The 19,322-nt window shown below is 35.1% G+C and overlaps 1 protein-coding gene across 1 annotated transcript in view; it reads right to left on the bottom strand.

The window, feature by feature from the left end:
* Positions 1 to 19,316, bottom strand: part of LOC113395370 (neogenin) — a 144,263-nt gene extending 124,947 nt beyond the window's left edge. Inside the window, exon 1 of the mRNA XM_064219580.1 lies at positions 19,001 to 19,316. Coding sequence (XP_064075650.1) covers positions 19,001 to 19,085 — 85 coding nt within the window. The 5' untranslated portion in view covers positions 19,086 to 19,316. The remainder of the gene's footprint in view (positions 1 to 19,000) is intronic.
* Positions 19,317 to 19,322: the final 6 nt, after the last annotated feature.

Here is a 19,322-nt window from a genome sequence, read left to right on the forward strand (position 1 = left end):
TACAAATTATTTTTTATTACAATCCCTTTATGAATACAACCGTTATGTTCCATTTCTTGTGAGCAACACCGTATCCCACAGATAGAGCAATGTCCCGACGCCCGCGCAGATAAACGTGTGACATATTTACAATCTTGTCATTATCAGATCGAAATGTTGCGAGTGGACGCGAAGGCGACTTTTCGTCGCCATTTTTTAACCGACTTCAATAATATGACGTTCAATTCATCGAATTATCTCCGTTACGCTTGTGTATGTATTATTAGAAAACAAGGGGGGGGGGTGATTGGTTTAATGGGGTATCTCGATCTCTTCTCTATTTTTTTTATTATTATTTCGTGTATTTAAGTATTAGGATATAATATGCGTTATGTCTGTCATACACAGCAGCTGTAAATATATTTTACAATTTAAAAACATACTAATAAAGTACTTAAACGTACGTTTTATTGATTATCGAAATCTGATTACATTCTTTTAATTAAACGTCTGTTAAGAAAAACTAAATGACAACTGATTCTTCCATTATTTAAAAATAATATTTGCATTTATATTCAATATAAAACGATAATTTATTATAACGATAAATTTAAATAAGACAATATGAACATCGAATATACTAAAGAGGTATTAATAAAAAGATTAATTTACACCCAGGCTCACGGAACACAGAGTATAAAATAAAACTCGACAGACTCGATAACGTCTTAAATATAGATAAGGGAAAAATTGTGATATCATAATATAGCATTCATATCAGTAAAGGGATTCTTGAACAAAATCAATAAACGACTTGAATTCATTTTCGAAATGGCGTAAGTCGATTTATAGATATGCTAAATTGACACTTGTATCGTTTAATCATCATATATATTGTTATCAATATTGCTTGATAACACCTTGACATTTAAATAAGTATTAATAACGGATAGACCACCACTCCCACCAACCCGCGTTGGAGCAGCGTAGCGTGGCATATGCTCGAAACCTTCTCCTCAAAAGGATAGGAGACTTCTATGGTGATGATGTCGTCCCGAACGATTTCAACCACGGTGATATATCTAAATAGACTAGCTACCCACGCAGGACATTATAGTGCACAGATGTGTCGCAAACACAGGTGCACAATATATTCCCTCACTGTTATAATAAAATGGTACGGCAAATCCGACGGAAAGAAGTCAGACGCAGGACCAACGGTTTTACGTTTTTCCGAGGCACGGTAGTTTACACACTTTCAACTTACAGACTCCAGGCTGTTATTGAGAATTAATCGACTTAAAAACCTAATAACTTTTGATTGGCCTGATCTGGAGCTTAGTCGCCAGTGCTCAGGATCTGCAGCCACTAGACCAACACACAGACACGTACAATCAACAAGATTAATTACACACAAATAAAAATCTCGAGCCCACAAACTTCGCTTAAGATTTACGAGTTCCATTAGATCGTTTCGGTTTAACATAAATGAAGCCCATGAAAATTCTGTGGTTACCCCGAGTTCGAATGCGATATCTTTGGGTAAGATTAGATAAACTCCCGTGGAGTTTACACACTTTCAACTTCCAGACACCGGGCTGTTACTGATAATTTTAAGATTGAAAACATCCAATAATCCCAATTAATATCCCACAAGATCAACGAGGCAGTCAAGACCACTGTATATTTATACATCACAAGCCACAACTGATAGACGTTATCCTGTCTGTGTGTGTATTCCATTGTCATGGTGACCGGACGGATCTTTGATTATATGTCTAGATAAACTGTTAAAGGACGCGTCGAACGAAATAGTGACCTACAGTTGGCCACTAAGTACACGCACACTAGTAAAGTATATGACGGTTGGCGATAGTCTGGAATTCGAAAGTCTGTAAACTCCCGTGCCTCGGAAAAACGTAAAACCGTTGGTCCTGCGCCTGACTTTGTTCCGTCGGATTTGCCGTCCCATTGGATTATAACAGTGAGGGAATATATTGTGCACCTGTGTTTGCGACACACCTGTGCACTGTAATATATCTCAATATACAAATAATCTAAACGTTAACTAACTTTGCCATAAAAGCTTTTAATCGCCGGCACGTATTCTTGAAGGAAACAGGCAGGTTTCCTACTCATGGAAATATGTTGAAGTATCCTTCAAAAATATAGGACAAGTACAAAGGTCGTAATGACTCCACTGCAAATGACAAAACCGTTAAACATTCATCAAGTACTACACTTATTTTAGGAGTGGGACAAAAAGCCCAAAAGGGATCGAATCAATGAGCATCCATTTCTCGTAAAGTATTGATTTATTGTGATAATGTCAAAACAATAAACAATAGTATAAACATTACACAGGTTTACATTTGTAATATAATTTATGAAATTAATAATATTGTACAAGTCATGATCACGTTTGAAGAATCCAATCGTTAAATCGAGAAAGATGTTTTGGACGTAAACCGACCCAGTTTTTTTGTCAGGATGGAATTTGGTGAGTAGGATCGTTTTATTGAGTAGACACCCACTAAGGAAGAAATTTTGAAAATTCTACGCCTAAGGAGGTGAAATAAGGGCAGAAAGTTAGTATGGAAATCTGATATTTTTTAAGTTAGAAACATGAAACTTTATTTTTGGGCTACTGATTAAATGAATAGATACGTATTTAATCGTTTCTGGACACTCTATCCTAAGGGGTGAAATACACACCAATGTGGTATACAAAGAGGTCTTAAATCAACGTGATATTTGAAGTTAATCCGTAAATATATTGAACTTTCGCGCGAGAAAAGCCGCGAGCAACAGCTAGTAATGTAGTGTGCCAAATCACTGAACCGAGTTTGATGTTGGTATGAAGCAAGAACTCCAAGCTAGGACATAGGCTATTTTTTTTAATTTCTAACACTTGACGACCAACCCTAAAACGGAACTTTAAATACTAAAGGAACTCCTCGTATTTGTAGTCTTGGTGCCATTATTCTTTTACCAGTTCTCCCTTAAAATCCACATTCCAAACCAGCGGCAGATTCATGTCAACTCACGTGATACAAAGATACCGATTAAGTGCTCGCATAAGCTTACCCGAATAAAGTATAATTTGATTTCCAATTTTGAACATTTTTATGCTAATTCAAGAAACTTCATAAAACCTTTTTACGAGTATTTCATCCTCAAATCGGCTTTAGCATGTTTTCTGGTTTTTATACCTTTTATAATTTTAATATTTTAACATCGTACAATGATTAGTATGTTTGCCGGTTGGTAAATTTAAGTATTTTATTAAACATTTAACTATAAATAATAACACAGTAGATCGTATTATCTCCGTGCAAGATTATCTAAATATTATATGAAATACGACGACTAAACCAATAAAATTATGTAGATAAAAGCTTTACCAGCTGATTTAGAGCATTTTGGAGAAGTTTTTAGTACAATTTTTACTGTAAAAGTAATTGCGCTTCGCAGTTTCACACGCTTTTTTACACTATTAACGTGACATGCGACTACCAGTGATTTTTATGATATCGCAGAGGACAAAATAAGGACATAAAAGTTGTAATTTAATTGGAAACCAGTAATTCCTGACTTGAGTTAGATTTCGGTGGTTATTCGTAGTTGAATCTGCATTCCGAATCCATGCCAGCTTTTCAGGTCATTCTGCAAATCGACGATTTAAAAATGCTTGTGAAAGCCTACTTGAATGTCATACATTTTTATTATTAGGATTAACAACTTGTAAATGTCCCACTTCTGGGCAAAAACCTCCACTTTCTTTCAGGAGATTTGGTCTGACCGAGGTCTAATGCTGGTTGGCGGATTAACATCTAGCCTAAATCTAACCTAACCACTGGGCCAATTTGGCTCACGAGTACCTAAATATTTAAATTTTAAGTTCATTGCGTGAAAATTGTATTACGAACAAATATTTTTCAAACATAAAAAGCGGTGCATTTAAAAATGCATTTCTAAATAGAAATCACAAACAACCGCTTTCCAAGCTCCGCGTTCGGAAATGTTGTCTCCACATTTTCACTTCGTTCTGGATCGTTCAGGAAATTCACGATTAAAATAATATTTTGCAACGTTTATTAAAATAACTCTGTCACGAAGTCGACGACGGGACGTACGAACGGCACAATTAAAGGCTGATTAACCAGTTCAATGTTTATCGTTAATCATAAAATATAACGCACTTAAAGAATGCCGTTTGTACAGAAATGTGTTCGAGATCTGATGAAACACATTTTTATAAACTAAATTAATTTATTGAAAGTGGAAATATAAAACCTACATTTACATTACATTAACAGCCTGTAAATTTCCCACTGCTGGGCTAAGGCCTCCTCTCCCTTCGAGGAGAAGGTATGGAGCATATTCCACCACGCTGCTCCAATGCGGGTTGGTGGAATACACATGTGGTAGAATTACATTGAAATTAGACACATGCAGGTTTCCTCATGATGTTTTCCTTCACCGCCGAGCAGGAGATGAATTATAAACACAAATTAAGCACATGAAAATTCAGTGGTGCCTGCCTGGGTTTGAATCCGAAATCATCGGTTAAGATGCACGCGTTCTAACCACTGGACCGTCTCGTGTCCTATACAAAACCTTCATGTTCATGTTACATAATCAACGTTGAAATTACTAAGCAGTTTCCTATGAACCAAGCCTAACTAGAAGAATTATGGAAATTGCCCCCCCCCCCCCCATTGATTTGGAATATGATCTTACAGTAGTGTTATTTATCTCCATGTGATTCTGAATTTCTTAGCCATTTGGATGACGTCTAATTGTTAGACTATGAGGCTGAGATAGTAACCTATACAAAGTTATGTAGAATGATTTTGATCCCTAGGAAATTGTCAGTGGTACACTCTCGTGATCTCGTAAAGCTTGCCTCCGATCTCTCTCCGATCGTGTTAGCATCCGTCCCATCGGGTTTTAGCTGCGAGGGATTTGTAGTCACTATGCTATGCGCCGATTAATCCTCGTGATTAAACTGGTCGAAATTCAATATATTTAGCCGAATATTTTTGAAAGAATTTTGTCTTCACAACCAAATACAACAATTACTTTTAACAATGGACCTTTTAACTTTTACAGCTTAAGAATTAAATATTAAATCACCACGCACGATACTGTTATACGGTTTGTTTATAACACAGTTATTAAGAGAGACAGCCAAGCGATGTTTTCAAAACGGTATTTTTAGTCACCTTATGGTCAATTTTATTGACATAATAAACTATCTTTAAAAAATATTCAATATACTTACTTATAAAACACAATAGTAAAACAGTGTTTGCTGCAGTATGTGCTGCAGCACAGATCAACGACCACTGTCTTAAAAATATCTAACAACATTCCATTTAGCCTTTTACAACTACACAACAACTAGCAACCACAATTATGATCATTGTACCCTCTTCCGGTATTACAAGGTGTCAATATGAAGTACAATATACTAACAAATCATACATTTTCATTAGTTTTCTATGTTGCCTTGGGTCTGGGTGATTGTGGTACCGTCGTTACTTCTGATTTCCATAACACAAGTGCTTTAGCCACTTACATTGGGATCAGAGTAATGTATGTGATGTTGTCCAATATTTATTTATTTATTACACAATATATAAAAACATCTTCTAAAAAAATTTGAATATATAACAAATCACAAAATAAGGTTTCATAGCATCCATCGTTGTACTTTTCCTAACACGGCTATTTAAGATTGTCATTCTCCGAACAGCTCCAGCTAAATGTATCTTCATAAAATCTGCCACGACCCTGAAATATTCAGCAATGAGGTATGACAAGACTCCAGGCATTCGTATAACGGTACGTTGGAACTCACAAACAATTCGCGGTATATCTCTATTCCCCCCCAGTTATTATTAGAAATACCATTACGTGAGTACGTGAGCTGAAAGGGTGATTTCAGAATAGTTTTTTATTCCTGCTTTTTGTTAAAAAAAATATCATTTATCGGTGAGCAGAACTTCGGTGCACTCGTTGATTTTTTCGTTAAAAAACTATCGTTATAGGATTTGAAGCATGCGTTTCAATTTATTTAGACGAGATTGCCAAGAGAATAGAACATGTGGATTTAATCCGAGCAATTCGAAGTAACAATAAATCATATAAATTCTATATGATTTATTGTTACTTGTGGATACACCGTCCACTAAATAATCAGCTAATCTACAGCTAAACATTAAAGTTCCCATTTTAAGGGTGAGTAAGTCAGTGTAACTACAGATTATACTATATGACACGTTAGATCCCATGATGTCGGTATATTGGAAAGGAATTGTTTAAAAATCATATTACTAAGACAGTTTCTATGGCCAGAGGTAATGTGCCTCTCCATTGATCCGATTCTGATGAAAATTTGCTGGGTTCACTATGAACAGCAAAAAATGGAGAAAGTTTTAAATCTTTAAAGAATCTTATTTTATCTAAAATCCAGTTTCATCCAAAATAAAATCGGATAAGACCGATACTTTACTCCTCCGAGAAAATGTCTTTTAACTATAAAATATTCAATCGAGCAATCTTTGTAAGTGCTGAAGTACCACAGAACTGGAGAGCATATTAGAAAAGGCACGTGAGAATTTAACCAGCAATAAAAAGTTTTACGCTCCTTTGTTTTTTTAGTTACGAACCATTAATGTCGTATCTATGGTGACTGATCCATACAATCGCCCAACTGTATCGCCCAACATTCCAACATGATTCCAATCTGTCCCAAGTCACTATCGTCAAAACTGACTTTACACATACGTTCCAACCCCATTCACTATGGAAGACATTGAAGTAATGGTTCTTTCTGAATTTTTGTATCATAAATTCAACCCCGTCTTAAGCACAACAAGGGTCGGGACAAGAAGTGTTCTGGCGATCTTCTCTCCCCGACAATATTTTTAGGGAACTTTTGCCGATAATGGTCATGTCATGGACCATGAGATTTACGACCTTCTGCACCCTGGATTAAGACAGGACTGATCCTAACATCCCAGGCTGGTATATTCGTATTAAAATACAAATAATAATAAATTAAAATATATTAAACCAATACTACCTAAAGCTCAGTAAAGCTTAGAGGTAACAATCACAATCAGTAAGTAACATATAAATATAATGGGCTTATAACCAATGATTGCGGGTTCAAACCTAGCCAAGCGCACATTAAATTTTCAAGTGGCATACATTTGTATTCATATTCATATCGTGCTGGACGATGTAGGAAAACATCGTGACGAAACCTGCATGTGTCGGATGTGAATCTGCCACATGTGTATCCCTCAATCCACACGGAAGTAGCGTGGTGGAATAAGCTCTGAACCTTTTCTCAAAATTAAGAATAGGCCTTCACGCTGCAAGAGGTCTGTTAAAGGTATTTGCTTTACTTTTAATGTACACGTTTATAATACTTGGTGTCGCCCACATCGTCGCTCACGTTTCCGGGGTATCAACGTTCCCTAAAACGTGAGTGTCTTAGAGGACGTTGATACCCCTAAAGTTTCAAGACTTAAGTCCTTCCTTGGAATTCAAGCTTGCTTCTTAACAATTTGAATGCGAAATAGACAGTCAGAGAGAGTTACTTTCGCATTTATAATAATGAAAATATAAATTATAAAAAATATATATATATATATAAATATTGGACATCGCTTACATTACTCTGATCCCAATGTAAGTAGCTAAAGCCCTTGTGTTATGTAAATCAGAAGTAACGACGGTACCACAAACACCCAAGACAATATACAAAACTAATGAACTTTTTCTACATCGACTCGGCCGGGAATCGAACCCGGGACCTCGGAGAGGCGTACCCATGAAAACCGGTGTACACACTACTCGACCACAGAGGTCGTCAAAGTTTAACATATGTCTTAAAATGAGTTCATTTTAAGACATATGTTAAACTTTGACTCATATATAAATATTGTTAAGAAGATGATCAGATAAACATCAACGGCAGTGGAAAGGAATAAATCAGTTTTTAACTAAACATTCGTTAAGCATTTTCAAGTACCACTGTTTTCGTAAACTAAGTAAATAAACAATTACTGTAACATTAACAATTACATGTTCATTTAATCCTCGATATCATTTCTGACACAACCTGTATTCTTAGACCTGAGCGACAGACGAACATAAAAATGGAACTTTAATGGTTTCGCTGCGAATAATTTTTCCCATAAAATTTGGGACCCAGCCACCATGGCTTTATGGGTTTTCGAGGGCAGTTAAGTCTCACATTTAGTTCATGTTACAATGTACATAAAAACATATTATATACATTATATAATAATAATAATAATAATATATGTTTATTTCAAGAAATTAGATCCCATAGTTTTGTTAGTAGAATGTAACTTATATTTAAATGTTAGTAAATTTAAAAACTATTACAATTACAAAAATATCAATTACAATTACAAAAGTTAAGAATCAATACGATAGCTGGGAGCATGCAGTCCACAGCAATACAACATATAGCGACAGTCTAGTCTTCCTGCTATCATTTTCAGGATGTTGTTTGGGCTGTCACGCACTCGCTGTACAAGAGATGCCGCTCTCCTCCTCATTATAGTCCAAAAGCAGTGTACGCGAGCCTCTGCAAACATAGTGGAGGCACTGCAAGAACGAGACAGCCCCATCAGCACCCTAAAAGCGTCATTGTATTGAACACGAAGGGCTCCATATGCTCGTTTCGTATAATTCCTCCACAAAGAACAGGTGTAGAAAGTATTACAAAAAGCTCTAAACAATGTAATTTTCACTTCTTTTGCACACTTACCAAACCTGCGGAATATCATGTTAGCTCTGGCCGACAGAGCCCTTCGTTCTCGTTCAATATCCATATTGTCCTTGAGATCTGGGGTGAGTATATGGCCGAGATACTTAAATGTATGAACTCTTTCTAAGGGAACCGAATTAAGCTGTAAGATAGGCACTTCAATATGTCTCCCCCCAGATTTGCTCTCAAAGACCATGTACTGACTTTTCTTCGCATTATACATCAGTCCGTGTTGAGTTGCATATTCCTCACATTTTTTTAAAAGTGACCTTATACCACAGACCGAAGCACTCAGCAGCACCATGTCGTCAGCGTAGCTCAAATTATTTAAGCACACTCCATCTATGTGACAACCAACACGCATACTACTGAGTGACTCGATTAGCTGGTTGATATATAAATTAAAGAGACTAGGAGAGCTTAATCCCCCTTGTCTCACTCCACACTCCAATATATAAGGTTCCGAAAAAGTACTAGCCCATTTCACACTGTTGATCTGATTTCCATACCAGTATTTATAAATGTTTACAAGTTCGTAAGGCAAATTGATAGATTCTAACTTTATAACATTACATTTTCTGATTTACTTCATATTGTTTGATATATAATTAGACACATATAATATATATTATGTTAGCTTTTTAATGGCAGAAGTTGTAAAATAACAAACAATGTTGATCTTATTTAATCAGTGATATTCGAAGAGCCGAGATGGCTCAGTGGTTAGAACGCGTGCATCTTAACCGATGATTTCGGGTTCAAACCCAGGCAGGCACCATTGAATTTTCATGTGCTTAATTTGTATTTATAATTCATCTCGGTGGTGAAGGAAAACATCGTGAGGAAACCTGCATGTGTCTAATTTCAACGAATTTCTGTCACATGTGTATTTCACCAACCCGCATTGGAGCAGCGTGGTGGAATATGCTCCAAACCTTCTCATCAAAAAGGAGAGGAGGCCTTAGCCCAGCAGTGGGAAATTTACAGTTATTTAAATATATTATAAGTACTTTGTTAGTAAAATTAAAATTGATTTAAGTAGTTAAGTGAAATAGTACCCAAATGTATTATATATATTAATATATTAATGAAGGACTGTTTGTAGTGAATAACAGAGCTTATAACAGAGCCATGGAATACGTAGATCTAAGATCCCTCCTGACATTATATCACACAGAATCTTCATATGGCTTTCAATATCCAAAGACAGAGAGCGCTGAGGAAATATTGAGGAAATTCGATCCAAAGTAACAGCCTTCTTATGCGAATAATTTATTCAATTTATATTCAAATTCATTATATGAAGGAATTCATTCAATATAAAAATACATATTTTTTATTAGAACTATAACCAATAACATACATATATATATATAATAACTTATGAATAACTTAAGAAAAACATTACTATTTGGTACGTATTTATTCAAAGGGTACACGTGCATGAACTAGGCCGAATGTGTCTCAGACGCTAGACTAAAAATGACATGCTAATACATACTAATATTAAAATAGTAGTTTATTAATAACAAAAGAGATGTATTTTCTTCTGCATTTACCGACAAAAAAATAAAGAAGTATTAGAATTACTTATTGACAGTCAGAGAAGATACGAGAAAATTCTATACGTAAAACATAAAAAGTTCGGAAAATAAAATACCCCAACTGATAAAACAACGGCGTAATTATCTTCGGTTTATATTTCTAATTTGGTAATTATTTGTAATACGATAAAGAAACAGCCAGAATTAATATTATTCACAATTTGTGAATCTTTGAATATTAAAGCAAATTTTGAACATGTTTTAAAGACAGGTACTTGGTTCGTGGTGTCGCGTCAGCGTTATAAAACGTCAGACCACATCGTGACAGAACATTGTGCACGTCTTCATAAAAAGCAAACTAAATTAATAATACCTTTGATGCGTTACGACGGGACACGAAAATCTAGTGTGAATATGCCTTTAGTAAGCTGACTTTCAAATGGGGTTATGTCAAAAAAAATTTGAAGCAATGAAAGCAGACAGGCGCGAAGGCTCAAAGCCTCGAAGAAATTCGAACATTAATATTTTTTTGGGATACACAGACGTTTTCGTTTCTTTTATTATTCATTGACGTCAAAAACGTTTGGACGTTTTGAAATTCAACAGCTTTTAGGATCTTCTCTATTCTCGTGTTCATACGGTCGCGTACATATGTACGTTACAGAGACTAATTCGTCAAATGTTTTAGAAGTTTATTCAACTTGATGTTTGTTAGTTAGTGTTAGTCAAATTTTGTAAACTGAATACGAATTCTTATCCCATGAAATTTGAGTTGAAATTTGTTGAGATGTTTGTTCAGATCTGATGAAAACATAAAGTAAGCGGGACTTTGTTCTATACCAGGATTAGCTTCAGACGGAAAAACTCAACGATCAACAGTTATGACCACGAAATAATGCATATAAAACCTTATTTTTCAATATTATTATTTTATTATTCCTTTATTTTTTTTAATAAGTCCTCATTCTATAATGTTCTGAACTAATTAACAGTCGTTACACCTGCAGTAATTATCTATACTAAAATTATGAATGCGGTCTAACCAGAGAATTGAATTTGATAAAATTTTATAAGAAGCAAGATTGAACTCCAAGGAAGGACGTAGACTTTATTATGCCTAACATCAAACGACCAATCCCAAAACGTAAGCGAAGCCGCGGGCGACAACTAGTATCAAATAACTTCGCATCTCACTCCTGAATTCTCCTTATTAGGTATTGTCGATGTCGCTTATTAATTTTTGTCTGTCCGTCGCACATCACGATCGTGATCGTGAGTTTTGCGTAAATGAGCTCTACACTTTTTGAACTCTACACTCATTTAGGAAAGGTGTAGGCTCTTTTTTTTAAGGTTCCCAAGTCGTATTGGTTCGGAAAAATCGCCGGCGAAACCTGGTTCCACAGAGCAAGGCAGAAAATGCCTTAGAAATCGCTCTGTTGTGGATTTTCGAACCTCTAGGTAGTTCGTGTCGAACTTAGAATTTTGACGAGATGTCCGAAGGTAAAATTCAACAGCCGGTATTAGTATTTATATTGTCCCCAACAACAAGGATATGGGCAAAAATTTAACCGCAAACGGTTTGCAGAACTGGTATAAAGTTCAGAAACAAGATTTGACATAAACATACTAACAGTTGAATTTAAATAAAAGCTTCTTACTTGATTGTAAATCTTTGTACCAGACCCTTTGGGTAGGTACCACCAATTCATCAAATATTTTATCGTCAAGCAGCAATTTTCAGTATCGTTGTAGTTCAGTTTGGAGGGTGCACCAGTGTAACTACAGGTACACGAGATATAACATCTTACCTGGCTGGTGGCGAATTCCCGAGGTATGGAATGGTTAAAATTTCTTATGGCACCAATCTTTGATATCGGTCAAGACATCTTCTTGACCATATTATTAAAAAAAAACTCAGTAACTTTTTTATGTATATTTCCGTCAACCAACAATGGAGCAGCGTTATACATCCCAAGGTCATATCTTCAACAAGGCTTTAATTATTCATGACTTTGCTATAAAGTAGGTCATGAACGCGCTGCTGTTAACCCATATACACCCAGAACCTTTTTCGACATCTATTTTAATAATTTTGACTCATGTTTTTTATGGACTTTGAACGAGCTCTGCGATAGGAATTTATATTTCTAGTTGGTTGTTTTCGATGTGGGCAAATAAGGCTGGAATGATGGTAATTTTAGCTATAAGTTCTCCAAAAGATAAGCTTTTTGTATCACACGACCAGCAATGTATTGCAGAAAGCCTGTCTTAATACAAGGGGCATTTTATTTAATAATGACGGCCCCGATTCCATGCAAGTATTCCTCACAAAAATTAACCTCATTTTAATCGTAACCGAGGACCAATTCTTGTTATTTTAATCGGTTACGATACTATCCCGATTATATTCCGATCCAACTTTACCCGAACGGTAAGTGGTTTGTAGAATAGGAAAGCGATTGAACGGCAACGATTATATTTCGATTCGATTGCGACAAACGGTCAAATTTTTAGTAATTGGAGCCTAGGTTATGTAAGGAATGGTTAATATTTCTTACAGCGCCTTTGTCTATGGGCGGTGGTGACGACTTACCATCAGGTGGCCCATATGCTCGTCCGCCAACCAAAGCCATATATTGCAATATAACAAGCTATATTGCAACGCACACAAACACCAATTACAATATACACACTGACATGTGATTTAGCTCGTCTTCGTGTTTCCGTTTGCAACACGAGGGCATGTTACAGACATGGCTCGTGGGATGGGATTCTGCATCATAAATAAAAAGAAAAAAACCGGCCAAGTGCGAGTCGGACTCGCGCACGAAGGTTTCCGTACCATTATCGATAAAAACGGCGTAAAAATGTCTAGTGTATTGGAGCCCCCTTAAATATTAATTTTATATTGTTTTTTAGTATTAATTATTATAACGGCAACATAAATACCTCATCTGTGAAAATTTCAACTGTCTAACTAACACGGTTCATGAGATTAAGATAAGATAGCCTTGTGACAGAGGGACAGGCAGACTGGCGGACAGCTTTTTAACCTTTGGGCACGGATCCCTAAAAACGATATACTTTTACCGTTTCGTCGTAAAACAGATATTTAATAATTGATTGTAGCAGTTTCATGTTCTCTGCGAGGACCTAAAGATTTTTACAATTGTCTGTTTTTAGACGAATTTATATACACCGACATGCGCTTACGATTTCGTCCAGACTTCCGCGTTTTATTTGATATTAGAGCTTTGTGCTAGTCCGTCTGTGTAATCTACCCCCCCCCCCCTCATCATCATCAAATATTTTACCGTCAAACAACAATCAGCATTGTCATGTTTATGTTATTGTGTTTAGGCTAAATAAACCATTGTAACATCAAAACTCGTTCGCCAATCTATTTAAAGAAAATTCTGGAAGTACATGCCATGGATTCCAACTTTTGTTGCAGTCCAACATTCTACACTTGATGAAACGAATTAAAAAAAATCATAATATTAAAAAAATCTGTAATATTCATTATGGATTAGCGAAGATACAACCTTTTATTTATTTTTATTTATGACCTCCGTAGTCGAGAAGTGTGTACACCGGTTTTCATGGGTACGCCGCTCCGAGGGCCCGGGTTCGATTCCCGGCCGAGTCGATGTAGAAAAAGTTCATTAGTTTTCTATGTTGTCTTGGGTCTGGGTGTTTGTGGTACCGTCGTTACTTCTGATTTTCCATAACACAAGTGCTTTAGCTACTTACATTGGGATCAGAGTAATGTATGTGATGTTGTCCAATATTTATATTATATTATATTATATTATATTTATTGGTTAAGTGTTAACATTAGATATTAGTCGGAACTTTGGTAGTAAATATTAACTACATATTAGTAGAGAAATTTTGTATTATTACTATAACAATATTAGAAGTAGATAAAGTTTGTCTGTTCGTACTAATGATCCGAGTCTAATTATCTTTTCACTGGTAGATAGATGCATTATCCCTGAGTGCTGTAGATTATAAATTATACTAATATAATATCAATTTCTTTATTAATAAATAGCAAACGTACTAACCGGGACGAGTCGCTCGTCTAAGGATATACAGATCAAGAGCTGTTTGTTATCTATACGTATAATAAAATCGGAGTGTCTGTTTGTAATATTAAAATAACCGCGTTTTATTAAGTGCATATGTATGTATACACGGTACATATACCTAAATGACATTTTTTACAATATTTGTGTGTCTGTCTCTCTGTTTGTTCCGGCTAATCTCTAGAACGGCTGGACCGATTTTGACGGGACTTTCACTGGGAGATAGCTGATGTAATAAGGAGTAACTTTTATTTTAGAATTATATGTAAAATAATAATAAAGTCACGCTTTTTATTAAATTCAAACGCGCACGAAGTCACGGGCACAGCTAGTGTATAATATAGCAGAGCTGTTATCACATGTGTGTGTACATCCGTACTCCGATTCGAATAGGATATAAATGATTACACGATCTATCCGATACAACATAATTGTAACACGTTACGGCAACAAACGCTCAAATAACCTGCAATGGAAACGCCCACGAGCGCACGCATACCGTTACGAGATAACGGACTCGAATTTGCGACCCTTGAAGTATTTACGCTATTAATAACTTAATCTTAAATCTATTTCGTGTAATTTGTTAACAATTGTGTAAAATCAAAGCAGGCTTTTGTTACGAAATGCCGGTTCTATCCGTGATTAGGTACTTGTTATATTTTAACGCGGACAATATTATGGAAATGGCGTCTTATTTTTATTTTATTTAAATATGATGCCACTGTACTCAGTGGTTGATCTCTGTGCAAGCTCGTCTGGGTCACTCATCATATCTACTATCATCACTTACTTAGTATTCTTGTATTTCGGTTTTGAGGTGAGTTAACTAGTGTAATTGGGGTAGGACTTTGTGCAAGCCCCTCTGGGTACCAACCAGCCATCATATTATATACTACCGCCAAGAAGCACTACTTAGTGTAGTATATTTCCACCGTCGATCAAAAAGAAAATATTCTTTATTCAAGTGGGCTCATAAAAACACTTATGAACCATCATTTTACAAAAGTATATTAAAAGTAAATCTACCACCGGTACGTAATGTAGCTTATATCGGGAAGAACCGACAAGAAACTCAGTAGTTACTCTTTTCCAACATTTGAAATACAAAGTTATGTCAGATACCCATACATACATAATATATCCAGCCTGAAAATCAGCAAGTATTCGCTGCACGCTTTTTTATCGTCTATATAATGTTGCAAGACAAACAACAAACTTTTCTAACAAACGATCGCCAAAATTAAAAATATCTGCGGAAATTTCATATAGAAACGAACACCTTACCCCAAGAAGGATTTATTGACTCTGCGGAGTCGAAAACTCGGCGTTATTAACTTATCCTTGCGTCTCGTGTACACACAATGATTATCACTTATTCTTCCGAGTGATCAATGGTACTGTGAACATAATAATTGCTAGAGTAACCTTAGCCCCCAACACTGTGCCGTGTCATAGGATATCTTCTTTAATTTATTATTACTACACATAATTATTATAAAAAAGTATTTATTGCACATTATTATATATAAAATTAATATTTTAATTAATCGTTTAATAATTTTTTAAACTTTAATATGTGTCACACTTGAGACAAAAATATGAATCTGTCACGAGAAGAATTAAATTGCGAGTTATTGAGACATACATTTGTTGGAGAATTATTATCAAGCTTTAATAAATTTTTTCATCCTGATCTATTGAAATTACATAATACTTTTGTAAATATAATGAGACGCAACATTAAGTATTCCTATTGTTACCGCAGCCTCTCCCAGTGAGCCACACTTGACACTTCCAAGAAATTCTAATCTAAGGTGTTTACGCAAGCATTACGAACGGTTTAAACCTGCAATTTAAGTAAAACAGGATGATGAGTACGCGATACGTAGGCGGTATGCCCACGCCATAACCCGCAATGTTACTAACTCGATTGAGCAAGTGATCGGTGATCGTTGGGCAAACTTTACGTATCTAACTGTTATCGTTTCTGGTTATTCAATTTTTAATCATTCTGTATATATTAGATGAACCTGAAGCTTCACGACACATACCGCATGCACAGCACACAAACCGTAACCCCCTAATTTTACACTACCCTAAGAAATATCGAATTTAGATTTCAATTTTATTTATCCCTACATAGTATAAAACAAGGTCGCTTCCCTCCGTCTGTAGATCATTAAAGCCACGGAACAGATTTTAATGCGGCTCTCATCAATAAACAGTGAATTAAGATGAAGGTTTATATACAGGGTTATTGGTAATTCGACGTATTCCCCTTAGGAGGTAAGAGGGGGTGATTATTTGCGATATTTTTATTCATCTTTGTTGCATTTTTGACTTATTTTGAAAAAATCTAAAAAACGTGATAACCCAAAAATGTTTCACTTTTCCATCATGCATATGGGGGGTTAAAATTATCGCAAATAGTTACCCCTATACCCTTCTAACGGGAATACGTCGAATTACCAATAACCCGGCATACAATACATACATTTTACAGTTAAAAAAGACAACTTTAGTGTCTGAAAAAAAATATGAATTATATTTTTATGTTTGTTGTTATATATCTAAAAGTTGTAGTATCAGCTGTTATTGTACCCGTGTGAAGTCGGGGCGGTTAGCTAGTTGATTTATCACGTAAGGTAAAAGCGTTATGCCGCCTCCAGCTGATCTTTCTCTCTCATTTTCTGTCTCTCTGTCTCGTTCTATTAAAATTAAAATTTAATTAATAATTTATATATTCTCAGATGTTTGAGGACGTTGATTTATTTTATGGTATCTGTTATTTAGTACACAATATATAGCAAAAGGAAATTCGCTCCATCTGACTGTCCCAAGAACCATCTCTTTTAAGAGTTCCGTACCCAAAGGGTAAAACGGGACCCTATTACTAAGACTCCGCTGTCCGCCCGTCCGCCTATTCGTCTGTCACCAGGCTGTATCTCATGAACCGTGATAGTTAAACACTTGAAATCTTACAGATGATGTATGTCTGTTGCCGGTATAACATCAAATATTAAAAACAGAATAAAATAAATATTTAAGTGGGGATCCCATACAACAGACATGATTTTTTTTTGCCGTTTTTATGTATGTGATGTTGTCCAATATTTATTTATTTATTTATGTAAATTTCATAATTACTATAGTCAGTGTAGCATATAACATGTTGATATTTGACTCTTGTATTCTGCGATAAGTTTCGTGTTTCTTCTTAAACAACACCTCTACAGACGTCAAAAACAATACTTTACTTGCCCATACGCAATACAAGCCTGACTTTTCATGAGCTTTAATTTTTTTTTATAAATCTATTTAGTGTGCAGAAGAACATCGTAAGGAAACCTGCACGTTACGAATGATAGTACCCCATGTGTATCCAACCCTCCTTCGTCTTCAGAAAGTAGCCCAGGCAGTAGCGAATAGTGGGAAAATTTCGGGCATTGAGTGGGATTTACTTGTTACTTTTTTTTTTAATTTTCAAATTAAAAGATAATATTTGTAACAATCTTAAATTAACTAAATTATATACTTTTAATATTGTCCAATATTTTTTCTCTTATTGTGTTAAAATATTTGAGTGCATTTTATGTTTTATCAATCGGTGGAAACTTCGCTGGATAATGTGATATTTAAATTGTATTATGTAATCAGATTATATTTTATATCTGTTTGTTTCCCAAATATTAAATAAATAAAAAACCAAATACAACGCCTTTATTGTAACAGTTTATTGTAACGTTTCTGATGGTAAAAAAAGTTGTATCTTGAGATTTAATAATACACTGAAAATATTTGTTATTTAAATATACTTATAAATACTCTTGAATCGAGCGCTATCAAAGGGGCAACTTAAAGTGAATAAACATCTTATTTAAATTAAGTGACGCCTAAGTGTGAACGTCTATAATAAACTATAATAATTAACAGTTCAATTTTGTTGCTGTTCGACACTCTGAATATGTTTACATTAAAATAAACATTAACGTAGATTTTTTTTAAAACAACTTAAGTCGAAACAAAAGAACTTCTCTAAATAAAAACACGTTATATTGTAATAAGAATAGCCTAATTAGAAAATATATAACATTCTTTATGTGTTTGTTTATAAACCTCTAAAGGAATATAGCTTTTAATTAGCTTAAAGCACTCTATAAAATGCATTAACGTCTCGCGGCGTCGTTACATCTCGAAGGGAACGTAAGAGACGTCAACGGAGCCCTAACATCAATAAATACACCAGCAAAACGCCTCCGTACATCACTCAGACATTAATGCGTTTCCCTAATTAAATAGACCTATAAACAGTTACCCGAACGTAAATAAACGTCCTAGTCGTTCAACGCTTCCATAAAACTTTAAAAATACCACAAATTCTCCATAAAAATCTAATGTATTTAGGATTTATATCGTCTTATTAAAGTTTGAATAATAAACTTATTTTACCAAAAAGTTATACAATAAATGATAAATATACAAATAAAATGAATGATTATCATTATGAATCTATGTAGACTCAGCGATCGATTGTAAGAGATAATATTTATAAGAAAGGCGCTTACCTTGAGTGTACGTAAACAAATATACAAAACCCAGCAAAAAAATCCAGTTCCCAACACCAAATCGAAACATTTCTGTCCGGCACATATTTAAACGCACTGAAACTACACTTCACAACAGGTTTTAATTCATCATTATCACATTTTCACACAAAAATCGCATTAAAATCAAATAGCACTTCAAGCGACGCAATGCCGATGGACCACCGTACGATCCGCCATTTTCGTCAGCCTGCTACTGATACGTTCGGATATCCAGCTCGAACTCAATAATGAAAGGTCATTGTCCGGAACAATCATGTTAGGCACTAGTGTGAACTCAGCC

Source organism: Vanessa tameamea, chromosome 28 (genome assembly GCF_037043105.1).
Source record: "Vanessa tameamea isolate UH-Manoa-2023 chromosome 28, ilVanTame1 primary haplotype, whole genome shotgun sequence".
NCBI lineage: Eukaryota > Metazoa > Arthropoda > Insecta > Lepidoptera > Nymphalidae > Vanessa > Vanessa tameamea.